The 14,109-nt window shown below is 37.0% G+C and overlaps 1 protein-coding gene across 1 annotated transcript in view; it reads left to right on the top strand.

Annotated features, from left to right (window-relative positions):
• Positions 1 to 14,109, top strand: part of SLC30A7 (solute carrier family 30 member 7) — an 88,346-nt gene that overhangs the window by 70,346 nt on the left and 3,891 nt on the right. The window contains exon 10 of the mRNA XM_006164973.3: positions 6,381 to 6,530. Coding sequence (XP_006165035.1) covers positions 6,381 to 6,530 — 150 coding nt within the window. The remainder of the gene's footprint in view (positions 1 to 6,380; positions 6,531 to 14,109) is intronic.

The raw sequence follows: 14,109 nt of genomic DNA, 5'->3' as shown, positions 1-14,109 counted from the left end.
TGGGAAAGCCAGGAAAGAGAGTAGTGTATGTAAGAGAGCTGGAAAACTAGAAAACCTCAAAGTTAAAGGAAGGAAGTAATCAACTGGGCTCAGTATTTCTGTGGGGCCAATAAGGTAGGAACAGGGAGTGATCATTGACAGGCATCATAAGCATCATTAATGACCTGAATAAGACCCGTTTCGGTGGCATATTGGGGAGTGAGCATGGTTTGGGTGGATTAGGGAGAAAATTAATTATAGAATTAGAGTCAGTGGCTACATGCAACTCTCTCAAGTAGTTTTGTTGTTAAAGTGCTCAGAGAATGAGTTAATAGCCTGGATATGGATTTGTAGCAGGAGGAAGGGTGTTTGTTTGTTTTTAAAATACGATATTTTAGGACAGTGTTATCTTGTAGAACTTTCTCCAATAAAAAAAAAAGTTCTATAATCTGTACTGTCCAGTATAGAAGTCTCAAGCCTCATAGGGATAATGCAACTAATTTTTAAAATTAAATTAAATTGTCGTTCATTTAAACAGCCAGATATATTTGACTTTTGTATTGCATAACACAGTTCATGTGTGTTACCGATGAGAACAGTCCAACATAGAGGAAGAAACTGATGCTATGGTAGGGACAGGGAAGTGATCATTGACAGGTATCATAAGCATCATTAATGGCCTTGATAAGATCAATTTCAGGAGCATGTTAGGGAGTGAAGGAGATTATTGAAGTAATGAAGTTTTTAAGACGGTAAGAAAGAATAGAAGCCCAAGTACAAGGATTAATCGTGGATAGCATCAGGGATACTGTATTCTGTGAAGAAGGCAGAGAGCGCTGATATAGATGAGGACTGAGTGGTGGATTTGGTGGAGCAGATACAAGACTTTCTAAGTGCTTCTATTTTGTCTAGGATTTGCAGTGTAATATGGAAAGATTCAAAGGCTAGAGGAAAAGAAGTAGCTATAAAAAGTCTTTTTTTAGTATGGGGGAAGTATTGCCCATTTAAAATGTGCAGTTGTGATGTTAAGGCAGCACTAGTCAGCATAACTGTGGAAGAGGGCAGGCCACTTTATTGAATGCCTACTGTAAGCTGGTCCCTTTACCTAGTGCTTCACAGACCTTCCTTCGCTAGGTAAAATTCAGTCCCAGGGAATTCAAGTCATTCATTTAGGATCACAAGTGCTTGTGGCCGAATCAGGTTTCTAATCCATATTCTGACTCAGAAGCTCACGTCTATTCTCCTTCTATACCACACTGCCAGACAGGAATAACAGTATAGATTTTCTTCTGTAATTATGCTTTTTCCCATTTATAAATTTAGAGAGTTAAAATCATTTTCCACAGAAATTATTTCTAAATCTGTATTTTAGGATAATTACAAGAGTGTACTTGTCCTGCTGCTTCTGCTGCAGTAGGGGAAATCTTTTCATTCAGGATTTTTTTTTTTTTTTTGCTATCAGTGGACCACTCCATGAGATTGCCAGAGAAATGGGGAGGGAAAACAAATTTAAACCACTGTACGTGGAAGAGAGTTCACTTTAATCTTTTTCTCCAGAAAAACTGGTTTTAAAGAGTACAGTGTGTTGGGGACTGGTAGGTGGCATGGTGGTTAAGGGCACTGGACTCCCACATGGCCGACTGAGTTCAAGTCCTGGACCTGGTGACTTGCTTTCTCACTTTCTCTCTCTCTCTCTGTCCAAGTTAAAATAAATAAATAAGTAAATAAATGAAGTAAAATAAAATAATTCTAAAAAAATTTCTTTTAAATGAAGAGCGCAATGTGTACTGTTTCAAAGATCCCACCAAATAATTTGGAGTTTATTGAAAATAGTGTCTGTATTCATCATGTAAATATAGTCCCTATTGAATATTGAGCCTATATTCATCTGGTAAAAAATATTTTTAATAGGTGCAAGATTAACTTTTTTTTTTTTTGGAGAGGTTTTTGCTATAGGGCGCGTGTGCTTGCCAGAAAGACAGAGAGAGACAGAGAGATAGAAAGTGAGAAATCACCCCCTGGGGGGATAGCCACTCTGCAATCCCTTCTCCTCCACTCTTCTCTTGGGATCTTGGGCACACACTCACAAGCACCCAGCGTGAGTTTAAGCCACCGGGCCCAGGACTCTAACCAAGGTCGGCTACATGGGAGTTCAGCGACATAGCCATTACACTTACTGCTGGTCCCAAGATGAACTTTTTCTTAATTGACTTTCCAAGTAGATACTTAGAAATCAGAGAATCTCAGAATCTTGAAAAGGATCTTATTAGTTTGCTCCAAACTTACATCTTTTACAAGATTCTCTTCTGTGACACCAATTGGCCGTGTGGCTTTTTGACCATCTCCTGGGGTAGATAGTTACCCCTCTGCAGAGTAGCCTCTTTCTTTTTTAAATGTTGTCATAAAGCTCTTTTTTACATTAATCTTTCTTTCAACTTCTGGATATGGCTCTTAGTTCAGCTCCTCCAGATCTATACAGAGATGCTGAGCAATAGCAGTCATTTGGGCATCTTTGTCTTGATCTTTATCTTTGAGGGAGTACATCTAAGCTTTCTTCCTTCAATATTTTCTATACGTTGTTAGTAGGCAGCCTTTAATAAGTTAAGGAAGTATCCTCCCAGCATTTTTTTTTTCTAAATATAAATAGTTGTTAGACTTTTTTTTTTTTGGAGAGGTTTTTGCTACAGGACACGTGTGGTCGCCAGACATAGAAAGACATAGAGACAGAAAGCGAGAAATCACCCCCCCCAGAGGGGATGGTCACGCCACAATCCCTTCTCCTCCATTCTCTTCTCGGGATCTTGGGCACGCACGCACACGCACCCAGCATGAGTTTTAAGCCACCGGGTCCGGGACGCGAACCGCGGTTGACTACGTGGGAGTCCAGCGACATAGCCATTACGCTAACTGCTGGTTCCCAATAGTTGTTAGACTTTATTAAGTAATCATAATGCTTTATTTAATTAATTAAATAACAATATTAATAGAATTTTGATGTTAAGCCATCTTTTCCCTCTTTAGATAAATGCAGGTTAGTTACAATGTGTTACTTTTAAATACATTGTTAGATTTAGCTCGTTTAATTCATTAGATAAATTAGCTTATTATTTACTGTGTGATTGGGGTTAAAATTACTTTTTGCTCCTCTATTTTCTGGAAAAACTAAAACAGAGGCTATCTGTTACTTTAAAGTTTGCTCTCAAAATCTGAGGCTTTTTTTGAAAGAGAACTTTATTACCATTTAAATTTTTAATGGCCCTTTCACATTTTCTCTTTCTTTCTTTTTTTTTGTATTTTGGGGTTTTCTGTATTTCCAAAAATTTATCTATTTTGTCTAGATTTCCAAAAGTGTATTTTCATTCATTTAGTATAGATTCTATTTACTAAGCACTTACTAAAGGCCAAGCACTGTTTTAGGTGCTAAGGATACAACATATAAAAAACAAACCAAAAATAAATTTCTAACCTTACTGGGTTTACATTTTGCTAGAGGACACATACAATAAACAATTATAAATAATATAAATAAATAATATAGTATGTAATGCTGTGTGCCAAGAAGTAAAACCAAGCAAGGAAATATAACAATGAAGACATTGTAGCTTTAGCTAGATTAAGAAAAGAAGGACTTTCTGAGAAGATGACCTTTTTGAGTCAAGATCCAGAGTGGACCGTGCCGAAATCTGTGAGGAAGAATGCTGGAACAGAGAGAATTTCAGCCGAAGCAGTGGTATGCCTGGCTTTTTTTAAAAGAATGATCAGAAGGGGGACTAGCAGTTGGCGTAATGGCTATGTCCCTGGACTCCCATGTAGTTGACCGTGGTTCAAGTCCTAGACCGGGCAGCTTAAACTCACGCCGGGCGCGTATACGTGCATGCATGCCCAAGGTCCCGAGAGGGTAACAGAGGAGAAGGGATTACAGCATGGCCATCCCCCTGGTGGGTGATTTCTCACTTTCTGTCTCTCTGTCTCTCTGTCTTTCTGGCGAGCACACACGCCCTATAGGAAAAAGCTCTCAAAAAAAGAATGGTCAGAAGGCTTGTGTTTCTTTTTTTTTTTTTTTTTATTAAGGTTTTTGCCGTAGGGCACATGCACTTGCCAAGAGTGACAGAGAAGGAAAGTGAGTAATCACTTTCCACAGTGCATGGCCATGTCTTAATTCCTTCTCCATGCCCCTCTTAATTCCTTCTCCATCCTCCTCTCAGGATTTTGGGCATGCTCATGTACACATGCACCTAGTGTGATTTTCAAGCTGCTAGGTCTGCAGCTCAAACCAAAGTCAGCCATATGTAAATCCAGCTCCCAGCCACCAAAGGGGGCCACTTTGCCTAAAAGCATTGGTTTTTACTAGGAAAAAGGTGGGAAGCCAGTGGAGGATTTTTAACAGAAGAGCGACAGCTCCTAACTTAGTGTAACAGGATCTTAATCGTACTGTTCTGAGACTAAATGGAAGCTGTGGAAGGCTAGAATTAGACCAGTTAAGATGCTATTCAGATAATCCAGACTAGAGATAATAGAGGTTTGGGCTGGGCTGATGGCAGTAGAAGTAGTGAGAATTGTTTGGATTCTTAGTGTATGAATATTTTGCGTATTCATATATTGATACTTTATTATATAGTAGTGTTATATTCCTTTTTATGGTTTTTTTAATCTGTTGTGTTTTTACTTAGTCTCTCTTTTAATTTTTCTTTTTTATTTCATCTCTTTCACCTGATCAGAGGTTTGTATTGCCAATGGATCTCGGTCTAAGGCTGAGGAAAATTTAGGGAGCCACTGAAAAAACTGAAGACATCCTCCTTTTTTTATAGTCATATGATTTGGGGAAGGGCATGTTGGCATTTGCTTCTCTGGGGCCCAGGGATGCAAGGGCAATGTGGTTTCTCAGAAGTCACACACAGTGAAGAATTGGCCTATTAAGAAATACTCCTCTGGGACCAGAAGTTAATGTAATGGCTATGTTGCTGGACTCCCACGTAGTCGACTGCGGTTCGCGTCCCGGACCTGGTGGCTTAAAACTCACACCGGGCGCATGTGCGTGCATGCCCAAGATCCCGAGAGGAGAATGGGGGAGAAAGGATTGTGACGTGGCCATCCCCCCTGGGGGGTGATTTCTCGCTTTCTGTCTCTATGTCTCGCTGTCTTGCGAGCGCGCGCGCCCTATAGCAAAAACCTCAAAAAAAAAAAAAAAAGACTCCCATATTAATAACTAACAGAAAGAGAATAAAAATAATGTGTCTATCACCACTTCTATAAAAAAAAAAAAAAGAAAGAAAAGAAAAGAAATACTCCTCTGGGCTAGCTTGTGGCACAGTGGTTAAAACAACTGGATCTCATATGACCTGCTGAGCAGTTTGAGTACCAGACCAGCAGCTTGAAAAACACAGGAGGTGTGTATGTGAGCGTGAGTGCTTGGGTACATGCATGCCCAAAATTCCATAAGGAAGGAGAATGAAGTAGAAAGGCTTGTGGGATGACCATCTCTCCAGCAAGTGTATATTCCCTCTTAAAAAATACCTCTCTAGGGGCTGGCAGGTGGTGTGGTAGTTAAGGATGTTGTGCTCCCACATGGTCAACCACGGCTCAAGTCCTAACCCTGGTGGCTTGCTTTCTCACTTTTTCCCTCCCCCCCCCCTCTCTCCATGTCTCCCTCTCTCCCTCTCTGGCCTAAATTTAAAATAAATAAAATAAAGTTAAACAAAATAATTCTTTAAAGAAATACCCCTCTTGGGAACCAGCAGTTAGTGTAATGGCTATGTCACTGGACTCCCACGTAGTCGAGCGCAGTTCGTGTCCTGGACCTGGTGGCTTAAAACTCACGCCGGGTGCGTGTGCGTGCGTGCCTAAGGTCCCGAGAGGAGAAGGGATTGCGGCGTGGCCATCCTCCCTGGGGGGTGATTTCTCGCTTTCTGTCTCTATGTTTCTCTCTGTCTGTCTGGCGAGCACACACGCCCTATAGCGAAAAACCTCTCCAAAAAAAGGAGAAAAAAAAATACCCCTCTAGTTTATTTGTTTTTTCAAAGATCTTGTTTTTAGACATCGTGAGGTCTATTATTTTCTAAATCTGCATCATTAATTTCTGTCTTTATGTATTTTATTTCCTTCTATTTGGATGCTTACTTTGTTCTTAACCTTCTTAGGTCATTTGTATCTATACTTGTTTTCTGTTGATATTGGAAACTACCCTCTGGTACTTTTTCAGGTGTGCCCTACAATTTGAGATGTGTTCATTTATATTTCAAAAAAATCTGACATATTACGTGACACACGATGAGAACTCAATAGGTATTTGTTAATTCAGTCACCTCCCATTTTTTTAATTAGAGGATAGAAGTCATGCTTACTGATGTGTTTCAGGATGATTTAAGTGATTATGACATTACCATTTGCCCTTTGTATTTCAGGTACAGCAGTTACAAGGAGTTTACAGTTTACAAGAACAGCACTTCTGGACCTTATGTTCTGACGTCTATGTTGGGACCTTGAAATTAGTAGTGGCACCTGATGCTGATGCCAGGTGGATTTTAAGCCAAACACACAATATTTTTACTCAGGTACGACTTTTTTTAATTACTTTTTTTAAGGTTCTTACAATTTAACATATGTACTAATTTTAAAAATATTGAGTATTTAACATATTAAGTATATGTGCTTCTGGGCCAGCTGGTGGTATAATGGTTTAAGCTACTAGATCCTACATGGTCAACTGGGGGGTTCAAGTTCTGGATTTGGAGGCTTGAAAAACACACCAGGCATATGTGCTCAAAATCCTGAGAAGAGAGTGGAGAAGAGATTTCCGAGTGGCTATCCCCTCTGGGGTGGTACTTTCTCACTTTCTCTCTCTCTGTCTCTAGTATATATGCTTTTACAAAACAATTATTTTATTTAACTTTATTAATTTATTTATCTTAATTTGACCAGAAAAAGATAAAGAGACAGTGGAGAGAGAGAGAAAGTGAGAAAACAAGCTACCATGTCTGGGACTCAAACCATGATCAGCCATGTGGGAGTCCAGCACCCTTAACCACCGTGCCACCTGCTGGCTCCCCCAAAAAAGTGTATTTGCTTTTAAGCATAAAACTAATTTTTTTCCAATCACAGAGTCATATTTGGGAAATCTTTATTTTAATTACTACTCTTAATGAAGATAATTCCTTTGTACTCATCATACCAGTTTGAATTTCTTTAAGAAAAAGTAGATTCTCCTTTATTGCACTTTGTTTAGAAGACATGTTAGATGCTTTGGAAACCAAGAATTCTAAACTAGCATTTGGACTCAGAAAAGTATTTTGTCAGTAGCTTTAGCTCAAAGCAGACTTTTTAGTGTGATAGCAAAGCCAAAGTTACCTTCTATGTGATTCAGCAGCTTAATACGCTGTTGAGTTTTTCTCAGTATTGTATTTTCAATCATGAGTGATTTTGAATCATGAATGAATCATGAATGGTCTGCAACCAAATTTTTTTAATTAATACTTGTGCCATCATAAATTAACATAGTCTGTGACTGATAATCAAAGTAAGGGTGATGACTGTGGTACAGTGTATGTATTAGGAAGATGATAAGATCATGTCAATAACATCTAAGAAGAGGAACAAAAATCTGGGGGAGTCTAGTTTGCTGGAAACATTTGGCCAAAAAAACCCCAAAAAAAACCAAAAAAAAATAGACATCAGCACTGCTGTTAAAATGATCTAATGCTAAGATCTAATGAGAAATTGGTTCTGTGCTTTAAAAATCTATGGTTGAAAACTGACATTTTGAGCCTCCTGGTGTGACACTCTGGGGAATATAGAGCATGACCTGTTTGATACACTTGCCAAAATGTTTTACTTGAACCTGATCTTAAGCAAGCAACCTGGCAAATCCAACTTGTGAAAACTTCTACAAGACTGCTAGCATGGGGACCAGCAGTAGGTGTAATGGCAATGTCACTGGACTCCAATGGAGTCGACTGCGGTTTGAGTCCCGGACCCAGTGGCTTAAACTCACTCCAGGCGCGTGTGCGTGGTGCCCAAGATCCTGAGAAGAGAATGGAGAAGGGATTGTGGTATAGCCCTCCCCGCTGGGGGGTGATATCTCACTTTCTGTCTTTCTGGGGAGCGCACGTACCCTCAAGCAAAAACCTCTCCCTAAAAGAAAAAAGACAAAAAAAAAGACTGCTGGCATGGATTCTTAAATAGTGTTAATGTCATGAAAATATAATTCTAAATTATAAGAGACTTTCCAATTAAATGAAATATGTAGCCCTTGATTGGATCTTAGACTGGAGGGAAAAAGACAGCCAAAAAGGATATTATTGAATATATTTGAATATGTGTGTAATAGTTCATATAATAATAGATGTTAAATTTTGGGGATGTGGTAGGTTATTGTGGTTTATAGAAAAATGTTTTTATTCTTAGGAGATACATGTGGAAAGATTAGATGTAAAATATCAAGTTTTCGAATTTTCAAATGTTTTGGCAATAATAAGAAATATTATAGGCAAATATATATATGTAGAGAGAGAAAGCAAATATGGCAAGATGGTAGCAATTGATAAATATAGGTGATGTGTCTATAGGTATTATTGTATTATTCTTTTGTGTAAAGTTAAAAAATAACTTTGGTGGTTCCTCATTGCCACCAGTAAAGCCCACACTTTATGGCGTGATACAATTAATTAGCTTTTCATGTCTCTCTCCTGCTTTTCATTGGCTTGTATTTTGTGCTCCAAACCAATGAGATGGTGTGCTTTTTTGTGGGGTACAAAATTCCTACTGTAACTTAAAGGTCCAATTCAATTGTTACTTCCTCTGAAGTTTTCCAGATGCCTCAAAATAGAATTACTTTGATATATGTATTACATTATATACACTTGTCTGCAGGTGCCCACTAGATATCATGTTTTTGCATTCCTAATACTTGGAAGAGTATACATACATAATAAATTTGTTAGATAAATAAATTCTTAAAATGTATTTGACCAAAACCATATTTATATATGCTAAGTATAGAAAAATACTCTTGGGCTCCTATTGATCTTTTCTGTCTGTCTATCTGTCTGTCTGTCTTTCTATTTTTCTATCCATCCATCCATCTGTCTGTCCATCTAGAGAGATCTCACATTTTCTGACATGGGCAATCGAGCATAATAGGAATTTAGTTAAATTCAGGACTGTAGTATAAATGCATCTCTTCAGTAAGAAAAGGAACTATTATATATGACTAGGTTCCTTTGGGAATAAATTACTGAAATAAAGTTAGATGTGATTAGGATTTACTCTAATCATAATCTTATATCTAATCAAGACTTACTGTACTATAAAACAGTAAACTGGTACCACTTCTGTATTCCAGAATGTCTAACAATTAGATCTCTTTCTGAATAGACATTATATTGAGTGTGTATTATTATGATTTTCATAACAGCATGGAAGACCATTACAGTATGTGTGAATTTTTCTCTTACCTCCTTCATGTTTCAAGGGCAAGAGGAAAATAAAGCCAACAGAAACCTTTCTTTTACTGACGTTCCCAATCATTTTTCTGTGGTTTCCCTGAATTTTCTTTTAGTTATACCCTTATAATGTGAGCTTCTGTCGACCCCTAGGATGCCCATAATCTCCTAAGACTTTGGTGCTTTGGGTACTTAGTTCCCTCCAAAATGGAATGCTGTTTCTAGGTTTAGAAAAGTGCAAGCAGCTGTGCCTGTGCTTAGGAACTGCTGAAACTGTAATCTGAGTAGACGGAGGGAGGTACTTCTGGTAACATTAGAAATCTTGGTTTTTAAAATGGCTGAAGTTGGAAGTTTATTCAGCTGCTTCTTTGGTTTTGGAAACTGCATTTGGGCTTTGAATATTTTAAGTCCTGAAAATATTTTAATCCTTTCTAGCAGCTAAGGTCAAGTCAACTTAATTTCATTACTTGTAAACTCTTTGAGACTTGCAATGATGATAGTTCAAAACATTTTTTCAAAGGGGCGAGAGACAAACCACCTTACCAATGACTTTCATTCCTACATTTAATGATGTTAAATTTGCTTTGTGATTATTGTTTTAGTTCTGACATATGCAATATTGAGATTTATAGTTAATTTATTTTCCTTTTCTGCTTATACCTAGTGATGCATGTTCTTATTGTGACAGCTCCATGCCAGGGCTTGCAGTAGAATTTTCATATCATCAAATATAATTTGAAATTTTTAAATTATTTTTATTTTATATTATATCTTATTCATAACTTTTACATATCAAAAATAAAAACTCAGATTGCTTCATTTTTTAGGAAAAAATTATACCGACGCTTTAAGTGTATTTCTTGGAAAGATTAAAATACTGGTGAATTTAGTATCCAAAAGGCCAAAGAGGGATTTTTTAAAATAAAGCATAATTTTTTGGTTAATTTTATTTTTAGATATGTTTGTAGCTGATCTTAATTCAGAAAAATTTAAGTAAAAGCTTTTTGGTAAAAAAATTGTTCTTGTTCTCACACTTCACAGTTATAACTATAGTCCTAAAATTTTAATACTCTTGTTTTATTAGAAATAATGTTGTTTAATGAAAACACACTAAAGAAAAATTTAGAGCATGCCTCAAGAAAAACCTACAATATTCTATAATACAACATTACCTTCTTTAGTTCAAAGTACAAAGGATAATCAACCCTAACAGAACTTCTACCTTCTCCATTATTCCTATTAAGTCTAAAGCTCTCAGCTTCCTGCTTCAGCTTTTTGTGTTGAACTGTGGTCTCAAAATAGAAGGTAATGAGGATACTCAGGAAGGAACCAAAAAGCCTCCTCAGCAGCTCAAATGGGAATTCCCAAAGTTTTAGAAACCCTCTGCATTTCATTCTCCTTGATTCATAATCCCTTATCTCTAGCTAAAAATCTCATTCAGCCTTGCTTGGTCTGCTTGAAGGTAAGAATAGGGAGTGGAAGAAGTTATCTACCTTTCCTAGGCAGACTATTTTTTTGCCCAATCCATTTTTTCCCCCATTTTGTAGGGCCTTAAATCTTTTTTAAGTCTTGATTTTGACTGAAAAATTTTATTTATCCATCTTTACATTATCTATTTTCTTCATTTTATTTATTTATTATTTTTTTTAGGGGGGGGAGAGATTTTCACTATAGGGCGTGTGCACTCGCCAGACAGACAGAGAGAGACATAGAGACAGAAAGCGAGAAGTCATCCCCCAGGGGGGGATGGTCACGCCGCAATCCCTTCTCCTCCATTCTCCTCTCAGGATCTTGGGCACGCACGCACACGTGCCCGGTGTGAGTTTTAAGCCACCGTGTCCGGGACGTGAACTATGGTCGACTATGTGGGAGTCCAGCGACATAGCCATTACGCTAACTGCTGGTTCCCTACATTATCTATTTTCAAGAAATTTACTCAAAGTCCACTAGAACCTAACCTCCTTAGGATGTTAGAGTGAACAGCCACAAAATGTGAGGCTGATAGAGTCCTAGGTTTGTTGTTTTTAATTAGTGCATATGGTGTAAGTGTTCACTGGTTGGTTTAGCATGGTGAAAATAAGACTAGCAGCAGCAGCAAGCATTTATTAAGAGTCCAGCATGTACCAAGCATTACGACAGGTTGGGTACCTAACAAAGTAATCAATCCTCAGAAGACAGCTTACCAAAAGGAAAACCAGACTCAAGTTATTATTCCTGACTTGTCATCTAGTCATATTCACCTGCTTTTTTGCTACCTTTCAAAGGTTTTAGGTTCCCCATGAAAAAGTAAGACAGTTTTTCAAAACTTCGTTTTAAATGGATAAGGATTAATACTATCAACTCAGTATAGTCAAAAACTAAAGAAGACACATGTTTTGTTTGGAATATACTGATACAAGGAAACCAATAACTTGTATAGTATTAGTCCTATTTATTTTTGTAAATTTTTTACTTACAATTTGTTCTGCTTTTTACATTTATGAATATTTATTGAAGATATTCTAAGCATATGGCACCAGGTTAGCATTTATTTTCTTAGAATCATACACGTGTTCAAAATAACTAGTTTTTCTCAGGATGTTACATGACTTTCACTGTTTAAGGACAAGCTCTCCACAGCTTCTGACTTTTGGTATTCTAGTGCTAGAATATTTGATGTAACCAAATATGACGTTTTAATGATGATGTTTTTGTCTCTTCAAGTGTGGTATAGGTCATGTCTTTGTGATGTGAATTAACTATAGAAAACCTAGTTTGCATTCAGGAAATAGGTGGCTTACCATAGACTTCTTTGGAAATTCTGCTTTTTTCTCTACTTTGAAAGAAATTAAAAGAGCAAAATGAGAAGCTGGAAAACTTAAAGGTGTTCCCATTGGGAGAGAATGATGAAGGGAAATGACTTTTTTTTTTGCTGTTCTACTGTGCTTTGTGGAAAGAATAGGCCCTCAGGGGAAGGTTATTAGCTTGAGTAATTAACTCATGATTATGCAAAGATAATTTACCTAGCTTCTTTGTTTTTCCTCTTTCTTTTTTATTGCCTTGGGCTATTTCATTTCTTATTACCATCTTCACATTGTTAGCGCTATGAGTATGGAAAATGGCAGAGACAATAAAAGGAGCCCAATTCCTTTTGCCCATTTTACTTTCATTAACAATTTTGTTGAAAGAGAAGAAAAAAAGACTGTTTATTTGTTTTTTCTTAAGGTTACATATACAAGAATTTTGCAAGAATTCCTAAGCAGTTTACTTCATCAGTCATCTGGACTGAGCAAATTAAATCATATCATTGTAATCAATCATAATAATTTGAAATAGCCTTTCATAGCTTATGTAATTATTTCTCATATAGTCACATGAAATCTTTATAATAGTGTCAGGTATTTAGCAGGAATTTATTAAATATTTGTTCAACACTGAATGAATATGTAACACATGTATGATATAAATAGGGTTGGTATTTATTAACACTTCTAAAATGAGAAAAACTAAGATTTGGTTTTTAATTTTCAGCTAAGGTCCCATAGATAATGAAGGTCTCTCTTTTTTTTCTGCCATCTCTTAATTCCTGGGAGAGGATGTTATTAAATGTATATTCTTTATATTGGAACACAGAGAGTTTTAACTTATGATAGTTTTTTTTTTTTAAGATAGAAAGAAAGTTAAAAGACATTTTTATTTTTTTCCTGTGCTCATGAATTTTACAGTCTATCCAGCTTTTTATTCTGTGGTGTAGTTCCCAAGTCCTCTCAGGAATTCATTTGTCATTCATTGCTATTGTGCAGAGTCCTTCTACCTGGCTCATAGGAAAAAAAAGCCCAGCTAGAAGGCAGTGCTTTGAGAAACCTAGAAATTACCTAAGCAGGTAGTGTTAGTAGATTCTTACTTCCTACTGTTTTTTTCCTTTATTAAATATTCTAATTTATGTTTTATTCTGTGATATTGACAAGAAAGGATTTATTGTGATAGTTCACTTTCATTAAAAAACTAAAATTTGTTTGAAAGAACAAATTAAAATTTCCTTTCATTTGACAGCTATCTATCACTTACCATAATCTTGAGGTTCTAGGGGTCAGCAGTGGGAAAACAAATTCTTTATCTTAGGTTATATTATAGAGGGAGCTCAACAATAAGTTTTATGATATGTCATGAGGTGGTTAGTGTTAGGGGTACAGAGAACAAGGTAGGGAGATTGGGAGTGTGGAGGCATTTACCGGCTCTTGTACCAGGCTTTGCTTTTTCTCTGAAGCATCATCGTGTCACGTACTGTATATACTTGCTTATTTGGGAGGACAAGGATAATTTTTATCTGTTTTGTTTACTTTTATATTCCTAGAAGAGGGAACACTGTCAGGAATACAATAAATGCACAATAAATATTTTTTGGACAGATGAATTAAATGCATTTTATGTAGTAGGCCTCACTGATGTCTGAGTAGGGATGTGACAAAAGAAGAAACAGGTCATGTGGGCATCTCAAGTAGGTCTTTCCAGGAAGAAAGGCCAATATGGCTGAGGGAGCCTGAACAAGGAGAGGAGAAAAATGAGATCAGAGAGGTGATTGGGAACCAGATCACGTGGTCTTTGTTAGCCATTGTAAGGACTCTGAGCGCCTAAGGTCTAGAGAATTTCACAAGCTGAGTTTGAGTGATGGGTGACATAACTCTAGTTGTTCTGCTGGGCACAGACCAATAGA

This window comes from Tupaia chinensis, unplaced genomic scaffold, assembly GCF_000334495.1.
Source record: "Tupaia chinensis unplaced genomic scaffold, TupChi_1.0 Scaffold143775_1, whole genome shotgun sequence".
Classification (NCBI taxonomy): Eukaryota; Metazoa; Chordata; class Mammalia; order Scandentia; family Tupaiidae; genus Tupaia; species Tupaia belangeri.
The sequence above is the reverse complement of the archived record's forward strand: the minus strand, read 5'-3'. Positions and strand labels throughout refer to the sequence as shown.